This window comes from Pleurodeles waltl, chromosome 2_2, assembly GCF_031143425.1.
Source record: "Pleurodeles waltl isolate 20211129_DDA chromosome 2_2, aPleWal1.hap1.20221129, whole genome shotgun sequence".
Lineage (NCBI taxonomy): Eukaryota > Metazoa > Chordata > Amphibia > Caudata > Salamandridae > Pleurodeles > Pleurodeles waltl.
Genome location: NC_090439.1, coordinates 1123454144 through 1123468158, shown reverse-complemented (window position 1 = coordinate 1123468158; position 14015 = coordinate 1123454144). Strand labels below are relative to the sequence as shown.

At 44.7% G+C, this 14015-nt stretch overlaps 1 protein-coding gene across 1 annotated transcript in view; it reads left to right on the top strand.

Annotated features, from left to right (window-relative positions):
- Positions 1-14015, top strand: part of NRBP2 (nuclear receptor binding protein 2) — a 236567-nt gene that overhangs the window by 208774 nt on the left and 13778 nt on the right. Inside the window, exons 15-16 of the mRNA XM_069220969.1 lie at positions 2114-2167; positions 8893-8956. Coding sequence (XP_069077070.1) covers positions 2114-2167; positions 8893-8956 — 118 coding nt within the window. The remainder of the gene's footprint in view (positions 1-2113; positions 2168-8892; positions 8957-14015) is intronic.

The following is a 14015-nucleotide window of genomic DNA, read 5'->3' as shown; positions in this document are numbered from 1 at the left end:
AGCTGCTTGTCCTTCCCTTGTTAATTTCTGTCCTCCCTTGTGAATGTGCTGACAGCTGCCTGTCCTTCCTTTGCGAATGTGCTGACAGCAGCCTGTCCTTCCTCTGTGAATGTGCTGACAGCTGCTTGTCCTTCCTCTGTGAATGTGCTGACAGCTTCTTGTCCTTCCCCTGTGAATGTGCTGACAGCTGCTTGTCCTTCCTCTGTGAATGTGCTGACAGCTGCTTGTCCTTCCTCTGTGAATGTGCTGACAGCTTCTCGTCCTTCCCCTGTGAATGTGCTGACAGCTTCTCGTCCTTCCCCTGTGAATGTGATGAGAGTTGCTTGTCCTTCTTTTGTGAACATGCTGACAGCTGCCTGTCCTTCCCTTGTGTATGTGCTGACAGCTGCTTGTACGTCCCTTCTGAATGTGCTGACAGCTGCTTGTCCTCCTCTTGTGAATGTGCTGACAGCTGCTTATCCTTCCTTGTGAATGTGCTGACAGCTGCTTCTATGTCCCTTCTGAATGTCCTGACACCTGCTTGTCCTCCCCTTGTGAATGTGCTGACAGCTGCTTGTCCTTCCTTGCGAATGGTCTGACAGCTGCTTGTCCTCCCCTTGTGAATGTGCTGACAGCTGCTTGTCCTTCCTTGTAAATGTGCTGACATCTGCCTGTCCTTCCTTGTGAATGTGCTGACAGCTGCTTGTCCTTCCTTGTGAATGTGCTGACAGCTGCTTGTCCTTCCTTGTGAATGTGCTGACAGCGGCTTGTCCTTCCTTGTGGATGTGCTGACAGCGGCTCATCGCTCCTTGGGAATGTGCGACAGCTGCCTGTCCTTCCTTGCGAATGGTCTAACAGCTGCCTGTCCTTCTCTTGTGAATGTGCTGACAGCTGCTTGTCCTTCGTTGCGAATGTGCTGACAGCTGCTTGTCCTTCCTTGCGAATGGTCTGACAGCTGCTTGTCCTTCCTTGTGCATGTGCAACAGCTGCTTGTCCTTCCTTGTAAATGTGCTGACAGCTGCCTGTCCTTCTCTTGTGCATGTGCGGCAGCTGCCTGTCCTTCCTTGTAAATGTGCTGACAGCTACTTGTCCTTCCTTGTGAATGTGCTGACAGCTGCTTGTACTTCCTTGTGAATGTGTTGACAGCTGCTCGTCGTTCCTTGTAAATGTGCTGACAGCTGCTTGTCCTTCCTTGCGAATGGTCTGACAGCTGCCTGTCCTTCTCTTGTGCATGTGCGACAGCTGCTTGTCCTTCTCTTGTGAATGTGCTGACAGCTGCCTATCCTTCCTTTTGCAAGTGTGACAGCTGCCTGTCCTTCCTTGTGAATGTGCTGACAGCAGCCTGTCCTTCTCTTGTGCATGTGCGACAGCTGCTTGTCCTTCTTTGTGAATGTGCTGACAGCTGCCTGTCCTTCATTGTGAATGTGCTGACAGCTGCCTGTCCTTCATTGTGAATGTGCTGACAGCTGCCTGTCCTTCATTGTGAACGTGCTGACAGCTGCTTGTCCTTCCTTGTGAATGTGCTGATAGCTGCCTGTCCTCTCCTTGTGAATGTGCTGACAGCTGCTTGTCCCTCTCTTGTGCATGTGCTGACAGCTGCCTGTCCTTCCTTGTGAATGTGCTGACAGCTGCCTATCCTTCCTTGTGAATGTGCTGACAGCTGCTTGTCCTTCCTTGTGAATGTGCTGACGGCTGCCTGTCCTTCCCTTGTGTATGTGCTGACAGCTGCCTGTCCTACCCTTGTGAATGTGCTGACAGCTGCCTGTCCTTCCTTGTGAATGTGCGGACAGCTGCCTGTCCTTCCTTGTGAATGTGCTGACAGCTGTCTATCCTTCCTTGTGAATGTGCGGACAGCTGCCTGTCCTTCCTTGTGAATGTGCTGACAGCTGCTTGTCCCTCTCTTGTGCATGTGCTGACAGCTGACTGTCGTTCCTTGTGAATGTGCTGACAGCTGCTTGTCCCTCTCTTGTGCATGTGCTGACAGCTGCTTGTCCCTCTCTTGTGCATGTGCTGACAGCTGCCTGTCCTTCATTGTGAATGTGCTGACAGCTGCCTGTCCTTCCTTGTGAATGTGCTGACAGCTGCTTGTCCTTCTCTTGTGCAAGTGCTGACAGGTGTTTGTGCTTCTTTTCAGGTGGTGCAAATGCAGTGTAGCCTGGAACGCAACGAGGACAAGACGCGGTGGCATGTGAGTAACTGCTCCAAACCTATGACCTTTGTCAGTTGTGTGGTTCTGCTCTTAGTGAGGGAAACTCCTTTATCTTCTGCGCGCCTCTAATCTTTTTCAGCAGCTTGATTTTGAAGACTTGTATCTGCAGAAATAGATGATCCTTCTCTAAACCAAACCCCTACTAGGAGCCTGTATCCTATTGGCCGCTCTAAGCCAGGCCCACTTAAGACCTGAGAATTTAAGCAAACTTATTGTGCCTCATTGTTTCCATCCTTTTTGGGTCTCCCTCCCTGGAGAGGTCCCTTCCATCAGCATCCCTGATATTACTGGTGCCGCCAGGTTTAAAAAATGAAATATGCTGTTTCTTACAAGCTCAGAACTATTCAGTTTGTAACTTCTTGAAATTTCCTAGTGTGAAGCTCTTTCCATCATATTTTCTTCAATTTTGTAACAATTTTGTGAGTTGACTCCAAGCCCTGGAAGAGGAAGCAACAAAGGCGATCTGTTGTAGTTACAAAGTGCAGCTCTGCATTTATTCACTGTGAGTGAAGACGCGTACATACCTGCTAATCCCTCCCTTCCCCCTTTACTCATCCCAGAAACTACAAGATGAGGTGTTCCTACTGCTAATCCCTCCCTTCCCCCTTTCCACAGCCCAGAAACTACAAGACGAAGTGTTCCTACTGCTAATCCCTCCCTTCCCCCTTTACTCATCCCAGAAACTACAAGATGAGGTGTTCCTACTGCTAATCCCTCCCTTCCCCCTTTACTCATCCCAGAAACTACAAGACGAGGTGTTCCTACTCCTAATCCCTCCCTTCCCCCTTTACTCATCCCAGAAACTACAAGACGAGGTGTTCCTACTGCTAATCCCTCCCTTCCCCCTTTACTCATCCCAGAAACTACAAGACGAGGTGTTCCTACTGCTAATCCCTCCCTTCCCCCTTTACTCATCCCAGAAACTACAAGACGAGGTGTTCCTACTGCTAATCCCTCCCTTCCCCCTTTACTCATCCCAGAAACTACAAGACGAGGTGTTCCTACTGCTAATCCCTCCCTTCCCCCTTTCCACATCCCATAAACTACAAGACGAGGTGTTCCTACTGCTAATCCCTCCCTTCCCCCTTTCCACATCCCAGAAACTACAAGACGAGGTGTTCCTACTGCTAATCCCTCCCTTCCCCCTTTCCACATCCCAGAAACTACAAGACGAGGTGTTCCTACTGCTAATCCCTCCCTTCCCCCTTTCCACATCCCAGAAACTACAAGATGAAGTGTTCCTACACCCACCATCTTTTCAGACATCTGTATATACTCTTCATCGTGCTCCATAGACATACAACTGGCACCTTACTCCAGCTTGGCACTTCTGGGTCCCTTCTCCTTTTACTAATCAAACTACTACCAGGGCCACTGGAATTATGTGGCATGGGAGGGTCAAATTATGCACCAGGGTTGAGCAAATCGCAGCAAGAAAAAGCAAATATTGCGCCAATTTCTTTGACATTATTACTTGATTATTTCGTCGTTTTTATATTTATTAACACTTTCTGGCCATTAGTTTCTCATTAGTACCTTTTTAACACCTATATATTGCAATAAACCACAGAAAGGTGACAGTCATCCCTAGCAAAGGGCATTCCACTGCACGGTAAAAAGTGGTGTTGTGTTTTTAATAACTTTTGAACCGTTTAAGCTAAAAACAATTTTTTGTTGTTAAAATCGGTGGGTTTTGCAGCAGATGATGGATTATGTGGCAAATCTAAAATTATGTGAAAATCATCGCGGCCACACAATCGCATAATTCCAGTGGTCCCGACTACTACTTTCTGTTGCACTCCTACATGTTCTGCATGTACTGCTGCCAAGACTAGTGCTTACTGTGAAGCTTAAGGCAATGTTTCTAAAGCACTTTTACACCCCGGAATGAGCACTCTGGTCTGTAGAAACAACGGAGAGGCGATCGTCCTGTATTTGGAGGACTGAAGGTAGTGAGTAACAGTGGGACACTGCCTTGACTCTGGAGGTGTGGCACCAGTGCTTAATTTGTGCCAGAAGTTGCAGGTGGTGGCACTGACATTCATTTTTTCAGACTGAGAATTTTCGTTGTCAGACTTTGACCCAGACCAAAGGAGAGAAGCGCAAGAAATGGAGAAAAAGGAGGAGAGAAGACCAGAGAAGCGATGACAGTGGGAGAAAGCAGTGAGGGGAAATAACCTGCAAGAGAGACAGAGAGAGAGAGCGATAGAGAGACAGGAAGTGTAGGATGTGGATGAAAGAGGCTGGAGGTGGAATCAAGACCAGGCAGCCTTGATATTCAGCAACTGCAGCATCCTGCGTCGCTGCTTTTCAGCTCCTAAGAAAATATTTGAACTCTTTGCATTTAATTCCTTGGTTGCTTTCTTGCTTGCTTGCTTTCTTCTTGTCTTTCTTTCTTTACTGTGCATCATCCAAGTCAGGTTTGCAGTGTGTTAGAAAAACAAGTAAATCTTGAGAAAGACGCCACTTGGCGTTATGTCAGTATTTAATTTTGTTTCTTGGGAACATTCGAACAGATGTGGAGATGGCTGTTTATTCTAGCCAGGCTATTGAAACAATTTTGGCACACAAGACAGTGTAGCGCACAAAGCCCATGAGAGATAGGATCAAACTTCCTGGCTTTGAATGTGTTTAAGAAAGGCCACTGAATAGGGTCATGTTGTTCACTGGGCAATTTTACAAGCAGAGCAAACAATTCTCAGTAAGTGGAGGAGGGGTCTGTAAATGCTTTCCTTCTCTAAGTTTGTGAAGATGTCTTGTTGCAAACATCACAGCCTTTGTGAAAATTCTAAACTTCAAATGATGAGAAAATAATTCTTTGTTCAGTTGGTTTTGTAAAAACAAAAAATCTGAGGAAAATCTCCATTGTTGTGGGAGGATTTTCTTACAAAAATATTTTTCAAGACAATCCTAACGCAAAAATAGTTGTTTCCAACACTTCTACCCACCAGCAAAGATTTGTAAAGTTTTGACAACTGCAGTGTTAGCATGAAGGTTGTAAACTGTGACACTTTGCAGTTGGAGTTTGATTTTTTTTGTCTATGTCAACGGTTCTTAATCTTCTGACTTCTGGTTTCTGGACTCCTTCCCCCACCCCGTAATCATTACTGGAACCCGGGGATCCACAAGGAATAACTATTGGAATCTGGGGCCCCCCAATGAGTATTTACTTATAGCGTCAGAAGTACAGACTAAGCATTGTCTCTAACTTGGACTGCAAAAAAATACATAAACAATACAGAAACAATCATCCATCAAAAAATTATACAAATGACGAAACATTGCACAAATCAATCTGAAGGCACTAACTTAATTTTTAGCCTTCTGTTTCAAATTCCTTCCCATTTACATGTTTTGAAATGTTAAATTTTAAATTTTTCTTCTTTATTTATGGACATTATTAGTATCTTAATATTATTTGATTCTCTAATCAGTCGCAAACAACTCCTCCCCGAGGAAGCTTTGCAGATCCCACGGATCGCTAAACCACCGGGTAAGAACCGCTGGTCTAACTGGTTCAGTAGTCAACGGGCAAGATTGTATTCACCTATTTTAGCAACTCCTGGGTGAAAGGACCTAGGCCCACAACAAGCCTCAGAACTTGGATCCAGACTTTCCTGCTAGTGGCTTCATGAATGAATTTTTCCGAAGATCAGGCAACTCGTTAAATTCAGGGTGGACACAACTAAGTCACTAGCGCCCCCTGGGATGTAACTGCCCTCCATCATCTACATTAGTGAGGAGGCTGGTGAAGCCCAAGTTGGTGAACAAATCAGGGAGGTTTGCAACCAGACCCTTGACAGATGACTGAACCGCAAATTGAAATCTGCCGGCAAAGAACCTTAGTGGTGATAGTTGCCACAATAGCTGTTCCTTTGAGGAGATAATCTGCAAAGGTGTCATTAGCTGCGAGGGGACCAGGACTGTACGAGGCGTTGGTGATTTGGACACTGAGACTACTGAAGGGCTATTCTTCCCTCTGAACAAATCCCTCCTGTCTCCTCGCTGGAAACACTCAACTGGGTTTTGGAATCATGAATGATCCCACCTACCACATGCTATTTTCCGTCTAAATCATGTGTTTTCTAGCCCTCAGGAATAGAGATTCCTCATATAAACATGTGTCTGCTAGTGAGAACGTATTCAGAACATACGTAATGTGTCCCAATGTTTTGTGAGTGCTCTAAGGTTGAGTAGGACAGCCCTGATATAACGTTTAGGGTCCTCTCCCGGAGATGCACCTTTCATATAGAGGGAGGTAGTGTGATCCTCAATGGTAACCTGGTACTTCCGGGCTGTGGGAATACAGAGAATATTAGAAAATTGTCCTGAGAAATGTGCGTAAATCGTTTCTGCACTTATTCCTCATCCGTAGGCCATGTTTCACCCATTCATCTCACCAGCTGTGGGCGATGCTTTCGCCCCATTACTGGTGCCATCAGAAATTATAACCCACTATGTTCAGGCCTTTAATGATTTTAGGTGACCTGAGTGTTTGTATACTGTTGAATTGGACTGCTGGATTTGGAAAGAGCTATGTTTCTATGAAATCACATCTCATTTATAGTTCAAGCCACTGCCAGATCAAAAGCTCAGAGTTACTGATACTCCGGGAAAACCGTTTGCTGTATGCCAATGGCAGGCCCAGGCCTGGGCATCTCCCCGTCTTCTACACATATTGCTTCTAGGAGATTTAATCCTTGTTTCAGCTGAGTGTTGGACCTGGTTAAGGAATATGGTGGGAAAGACTATTGGTGAAGGTGGCTACTTTGTGTTTTTGTTTGTTGTTTCTCTACAATTGCTGAAAGGTCCCTGCCGTATTTATAATTGAAATGATTAAGCATGGAAAAGGTTTTTGACTAGATTGTGTGTTACAACCTGAACAGCAACAAACAGCCTTTTTGACTTTTTAAAAGTCATTAAGATGACCATTTCTTCCTTTAACTCACTATTCCTACTAACCACCTTTCAGAGATTTTACTTCCTTCAATGGACAACATTTTGATTTAATTTTATTACATTTATAAAATGCTTTCACCAAAAGAACTGAGCAAAATTAATTAGTAGTGGACAAAATATTGTGTACAAAAGATTAAAGCAAAATAATAAGAAAAAAATCCTAACCTACATATAGAAGACAGAAGATGTTTGTTAAAAAAACTAAAATGTAATGTAAAGACAAAATGCGCAGAAAGGGAGACTAAATTCCAGTGCCTTGCGGGAAGTAAGATCAAAGTGGTACTCTGCACAAGGGGAAGGCGACAGGCCAGCCGAATGTGAGCAGCAGAGTGAAGCCTAGGATGGAGAGTGTAAAGGGTATTAAAATATAAGGATGCAGGGCGGTTAGATCATAAATGCACTTGTACAAATACAGAGGAAACAAAACAAGAGGCGAGAAAGGAATGGCTGCTAGAGAAGAGAGAGGGGGGGAAGAGATGGACACTCCTGGAGAAGTTAAATGGCTGATGCAAAAGAACAGGAGAAGAATTAAATACAGATTCTAACTGGGCCAAGACCTAGATGATGGGTGGAACAGTATTGCAGGTGAGAAAAGACAAGGGTGAAGATGAGTTCAGCAGCACAAAAAAGAAAAGGGCAAATTCCAGATATGATATAGTAGAAAACAAGTACAAGCATTAGTGAAAATGTTATAAGAGAAGGAGAAATGTGGATCAAGAATAACATCGAGGTTCCTGCAGAAAAAGAGAAGATATTGAAAGGATTTAAAACTAATGTAATCCATAGGAAGGCAAGTATAGGAAGAAACTTCATGAAAGAACATAACCTGAACCTCGGAGGGGCAGAGATCACATAAACAGAAGCATACCCCCTTGTTGCTGTTGCCTCAAAAGTTTAAAGGAGCATAATCAGTGGCCTGTGTAGTGTTCATGCATCTTGTTCAGTCGGCAGCCCCGTCACTGAGACCGGCATAGTATGCTGGAAGACACGGACTGCTGGAGGCTTCAGACTCGCTGAGAGGAGATGACTTAAAAAGTGGACAGCAATAGTTGCAAAATCAGAATAGAGAGTACTAAGGTTCAAACTGGCGCTGTGAAAGCAAGCGGGAAGAAACAACCCCTTCTTTAAAGTTGCCACACTCCCCGGGCAGGAATTATAGCATTTTTGGTCTCTTGGTGCCAGACTCAGTGACCTCTTGCACCACAACAATTGTTGGTTGTAACAAACAAATACCATCTCCTAGTTCCTTTTATTCCCTTTGGTTACATGACATGGGCCTGCCATAGAGTTTGGCGGAGGAGGTTATCCATCACAAACGTGTCGGAGATCTCATCGGCCGTATTATAGTTCCATTATAGCCTGTGGAAATTGTAATACGTCGGACGGGATATCCATCGCGTTTGTGACGGAGTAGCCCCTCGGCCAAACTCTAAATCAGGCCCCTGGTCTTCAGATGGTGGGTCTGTTCCACTCTTTTGGCTAAGTGCTTGACCTGTTCCTCTTCCGCCACTCACCCACAAACCCTTTGGACTTCCTCAGATGTTCCTCCACCTCTTCAAGCCCTGGCTTCACCGCTCTCCTCTGTACAAAAATTCATTTGCAAGAGTTTACTTTCCCACTTTACATTCTCCCAAACTTAGCCCATCCCCAGTGACTTTAGCGATGCGGCTTCTCTCTGTTGATCCTAGTTCTGAAGCAGCATCTCTGTTGTCTCTAAAACCTCTTTCTTTTTATCTCCCTTCCAGCTCACCCTGTCCCTTAAACTGGAGGACAAGCTGCACCGGCAGTTAAGTTGTGACCTTCTACCCTGTACGTATGATGCTCAAGCAGCTCTTTTGAGAGTTTGATCTGTGTGGGGGTGGGATATGCACTGCGTATTTTTATATTTAAATAAATGTTTTACATTTGTGTTGGGTGTTTATTCTCTGTTGTGGGTAGATGATCATCTCAACGTTTTCCATCTTCTATAACCAGGTAGTTTTATAACTCCACTGTTAGTCGGGGGATTTCATGTTTGCTACTCTTCACTTTTTCAATTTTCGAGAGTCACGTTTGGGGGGAGGATAGATCTCATGTCCGCTCCCCATCATGTTTGCTCTGTTTTTTGATGGTGACTACACAGTGGAGGATATCTCATGTCTGCGACTCTCCATGTTTGCTCCACTTCATCAACACTGTTGGTTGTTGGTCAGCTTTTTGCTAATTCTTTTCACCTTGAGTGGATGGTGGAGGATATCCCACTTCTGTTTGTGGTTTATACTGTCTTCTGTCAGTTGCATTTATTTAGTGCAACCCCTGCAAGTCTTCTTGGTACTGTAGGTGTAACACATAATGAATAGATAAATATAAAAATAGACAGTAGCTATTCATTAGGTGGACTTAAGGCACAGTCATGTTTACTCTTATTGTTTGTTGTTGTTTGTAGGCTATCTCAAGGGTGCTTTGATGTTAGTTAGAGCGTGTTTTTCTTGAAAGTTTTGAAGTTGGTCATCTGATTATTTTGACTAAGTGATACCCGTTTTTGGAAACTCAAAAACACCTACAAGCAGACTTTTCATACGTTCTGATTAGGAAATTGCAGTTGATATAAAATTGTTTTGATGTTTTTTGTGAAGCGAGTTACTGTCCTTTCTAATTATATGTATGTATGTATTTTATACCGTGATTCTAGTCAAAAGGTAGCCAAGCACTGTACATGGTCAGAGACAAGCATAAAATCAATAAGTAATAGGAGAGGAAGCTGAGTCATGATGGTTACTGATTTGTAATCAGTTTTCTTTGAATCTTCAACTCTTCCCTGAGTTGGAGAAATGTTTATTATTATAATTGTTTATTGAAATTTCACTCAGAATAACAACCATACACCCAACCCCCACCCCCAAACTCATCAATAGCCTGAGAAAGAAAATCCCAGTTATTTTCATCAATTTCTCCTGAAACTCCATTGTATCAAGAACATGCAGCAAACTGTTTTGTGGCACCTCAACTTTCCATTTCAAGGTGAGCGATCTCCCCCATTAACATGTAGGGGCTCCATGTGCGGAATCAGCAATCAAGAGGTTAATACCTGTTCCTAATCTGAACGTTAATAAAGAATGAACCCCAAAGGAGAACCAAAGGATGAGCGAAAAAATAACCCAAGCCAATAAAGGCAGTGATGTCTGGATGCTAACGTCATTGAGGTTGTAGATCAATCTATTGAATGTCGCCATCTCGTACATGTTTTCCAGCTGGGTTAACTCACCCACTGGATGTCCATGTGCATGGTCGCCATTTTCAGATTTTTTTTTCTGCCTTTGGGTTTGGAAACGGAGCCATGAGCTTTGGAGCTGTGAAGAAACCAAAGCTAAGTTTTGTTGGTGAATCACTGAGGAAACTTGGAAACAGACCAAGAAGTGTCAGAAGCGTCAACAGACACTGAGGGAACTAGAAAGCACCAAGGAAAACCAAGGATTTTGGAGGCTTCCTTTGACGTGAGCACTTTGACCACGTCAGAGAATATATACTGAGGATGGAGCATACCTCAATTAGAGTCTGCCTGAAGTGCCACCACGAGAACGCCCACAAGGCCTGCCACGAGGTATGTAACCTTTTTCCCCGCAGAGGGGTACAACACATAGGCCGACTTCCTGCCCAAAAACCGGAACAACAAGGGATTAGCAGAGATGGGCACATAGTCGCAGCACAACCAAGCCTCTGTAAAAGACCTAGGGAATTCAAGCATCAAAGAAAACCAAGAGGAAACCAACGTGGCACAGAGGGAGGGATCTGATGCCAAGGAGGTTGTTTAGGTCAAAAGGGAGCAGGCACAGAGGAAGGCACTAAAAGAGAGAGTGAGTCAAGGAAGTATCTGGTAGCACCAAAAGGGCGGAACAGGGTCCAGCTGAGTCCATCAGATTCAAAGTCCTCGAAGATTTTCCTGACGAGAAGCAATCTATGATCATAGAAGACACATCAGACACCCCTTTCGTCAAAGTCCAAATACATTGTTGGGGGTAAATCCACAGAGCTGGCCTCACCCCTGAAAGGGGACCAATAATGTGGGTGCGCGAGAGAGCCCGAAGAAAAAGAAGCTTTGAAGTAGAAAAGGAAACAGAGGCCTCTTGACAATAAAGATGAAGAAGGTGTTTGATTACCCCCTCAAGGGATCCCAAATTACCTTAAAGCTAAAGCCTCAGGGAAAGGAGGCTTGTGAAGAGAAACGTGGAGTTGGAGCCTTCAGTGGCGCTGGAGCCCCGGGAAGAGGAGGTAGAGGAAATCTTCTACAAAGAATGAGAAGAAGAATGTGATTTTGAGCAGAACTCATTCCAAGAATTAGAGCCATCAGAGGAGGGGTGGCAGAGCCTGGACACTGACTCCTCTGAAGAAAGAGTTGACAAATACTCCTCATGACCTCCCCCCTGGCATTGTGGTGTACAAAGCTCTGGGTAAGAGGGCAGCAGACACCTATGGAGCCCTCTTAGAAGAGGAACATACTGAGTCCTTCCTCCTCCTCAAGACTTTGCTCCCATTGCAATGGAAAACAATTCCTCCCAATGTTACACAGCATCCTGGAACAGGGCAAGAGTCCTTTAAGGAACCAGCCTCAGGCAAAGCAGTGACGGCCAAGATTAACAAGAAGCACAGACATTCTTCTCGTACCCCATCTATGTTAAAGGTAACGCAGCAGCGGACTCCGTCACTGGTGCTACAGATAAAAGAGAGCAAGCGTGCCTGCTGCCATGGAGCCCCCACTAGCCATGGAGAGCAAGAGGATGGAGATGATGGGGCACAAGATGGAAAGGCCAACTACCACACACTTGTGCATAGCCAACTCAAGTGCACTACCCAACAGGGACTGACACCAACAAAGAGAAGAGATGGGGGAGAGGATGGAACATCCATCAGAGCAGTATAAGAGGGCAAAGGCAGTGATCCAGGGGGGAAAGACAATCTCAGACACGTGCCTTTAATCAACCCTGGATGCAGTGGATACAGCCAGCGTGTGATTGTGCTTAGGCACCACCCTAAGGAGAAATGCCTAGCTGGGGGTGTCAGGTTTTAGGCAGGAAGTGCTGTCAGCTATAATAAATATGACTTTCACAGGCAAAAACCTCTTTGGGAATGCAGTAGACAAGTCGCTGCAGAAAATGGAGAAAGACGATGAGACCGCAAAGGTGATGGTTTCCATGCAGTTCACTGGTCACTTTCAAGGACAAGAAACATCAAGAAGGTACCTCCAAGAGGAGGGTACCGCCTTCACAGCACAGACCAACAGCCCCAGAGCACCACCGCAGAAGTAATACCCCCACAACACCATGACTACCCTTTCGAGGACGAGCCAATGGGAGAGGTCACACCTCACTGGGGTCTGAACCAGCAAGCAGGTGCCTTGCCAGCTGAGACCCCCTTAGGCACAACACCAGTAGGGGCTAAAATCAAAGATTTCCACCAGGAGTGGTGGTCAGTGACCTCCTACCAGTGGACACTAAACATAGCACAGCATGTCCTTGTATCCAACAGTCAGGCCAAAGGCAAGAACCTGAAGCAAGGAAGAATCACCTTGCCTGCGTAGTCTTAAGCAAACAACTGATAGACAGGGTTCCAAAGGAGGAAAGACATAAACAGGTCCATTCCGTTTCCTTAGTCTAGTCTGAAGTTTCTTTATTGAAATCCAGACATTGAAAAAGATTATCCTTCTTTGTAAAGGTGTTTTTGTTAAATGTTAACCAATGTGTTATTTCTTTTCTACAGTATTTTGGAGGAAAGGCTCATTTTAAATAGAGCAGACTTAGGGGCTGAAATTTCCATGTGCCTGGTTCACGTTTAGAAACCATTCGTATTAGGTTGATCATGGATAATTTCACGGATCTCTGTGAATGTGAACTAGGTGTCAGATTAGTTTATATTATGTTTTAGAAAATTGATGGTTTTACCAATGAGAGATAATAGGGAAGTGAGCAATGAGAACAGGAGATGGTGACACTCTGTGTGCTGCAATCATGCAAATGCAGCAAGTGTTGGAAGAGAGAAGAATAGCTGTGCCGAAAATTGGTGTTATGTAGAGTTGTACACATTTGAAGCAATAATTTAGGGAAAGTCCTTAGAGAAATGTTTTGCAGTAGAGCAGCTCGAGCTACGAAAGGGCGGTTCTGATGGACCGGGTCCAGGACTGTTTGGAGGTCGAGCCTTAGTAAGCTTCAACACTCAGACAACATATCTTTTTTAACAGCCATTCACGTTCTAGAAAGCAAAATATTTGTTCGGTCCTGGCTTGCCAACATTTGTCCACTTAACGCTGGTTCCATGACTGTTTTCCAGATAAACTCTGTAAATGACTTCTGTTTACGGTCACTATATAAATTTAGTCCGTTGGAACGAACATTGAACATCCTTGCAGTTACCAGGTACAGCAAAGGCAAATGTGAATATGTTCTAAACCCATAAGTTGTAGAAGGCATGTGGTCTCACCGGTAAACTCTTTCCTTAGATTTGTTTGCCACAAAAGAAAATGCTTCAGCTCCGCGTAGATGTAGTCAACATATTCATCCATAGCAGATACTTTTCCAGGGACCCATTATAGGGCTTCAGTCCATATTTCCTTTTCACCTGCTTATCTTTCAGGTGAGTCCCATATTCTAGCGTGCCAAAACATCCAACCTACGATACATGAAACCTGGGCTAGAAATATTTGGCAAATAAGTTCCTGTGTAGGCAATATCTGTGGTCCAGAGACAATAGAGGGGCCCACAACATCCTTGAGCTCTGCAGTCCGTCTTCAGAAGCCTCACAGTTCGGGCACCGCAGTCTTCCACCAGATTGAATGGGCAGATGTAAAAATGGTCACAAGAACATACTCAGCTAGGGACTTTCCAAAGCAATTTAATGC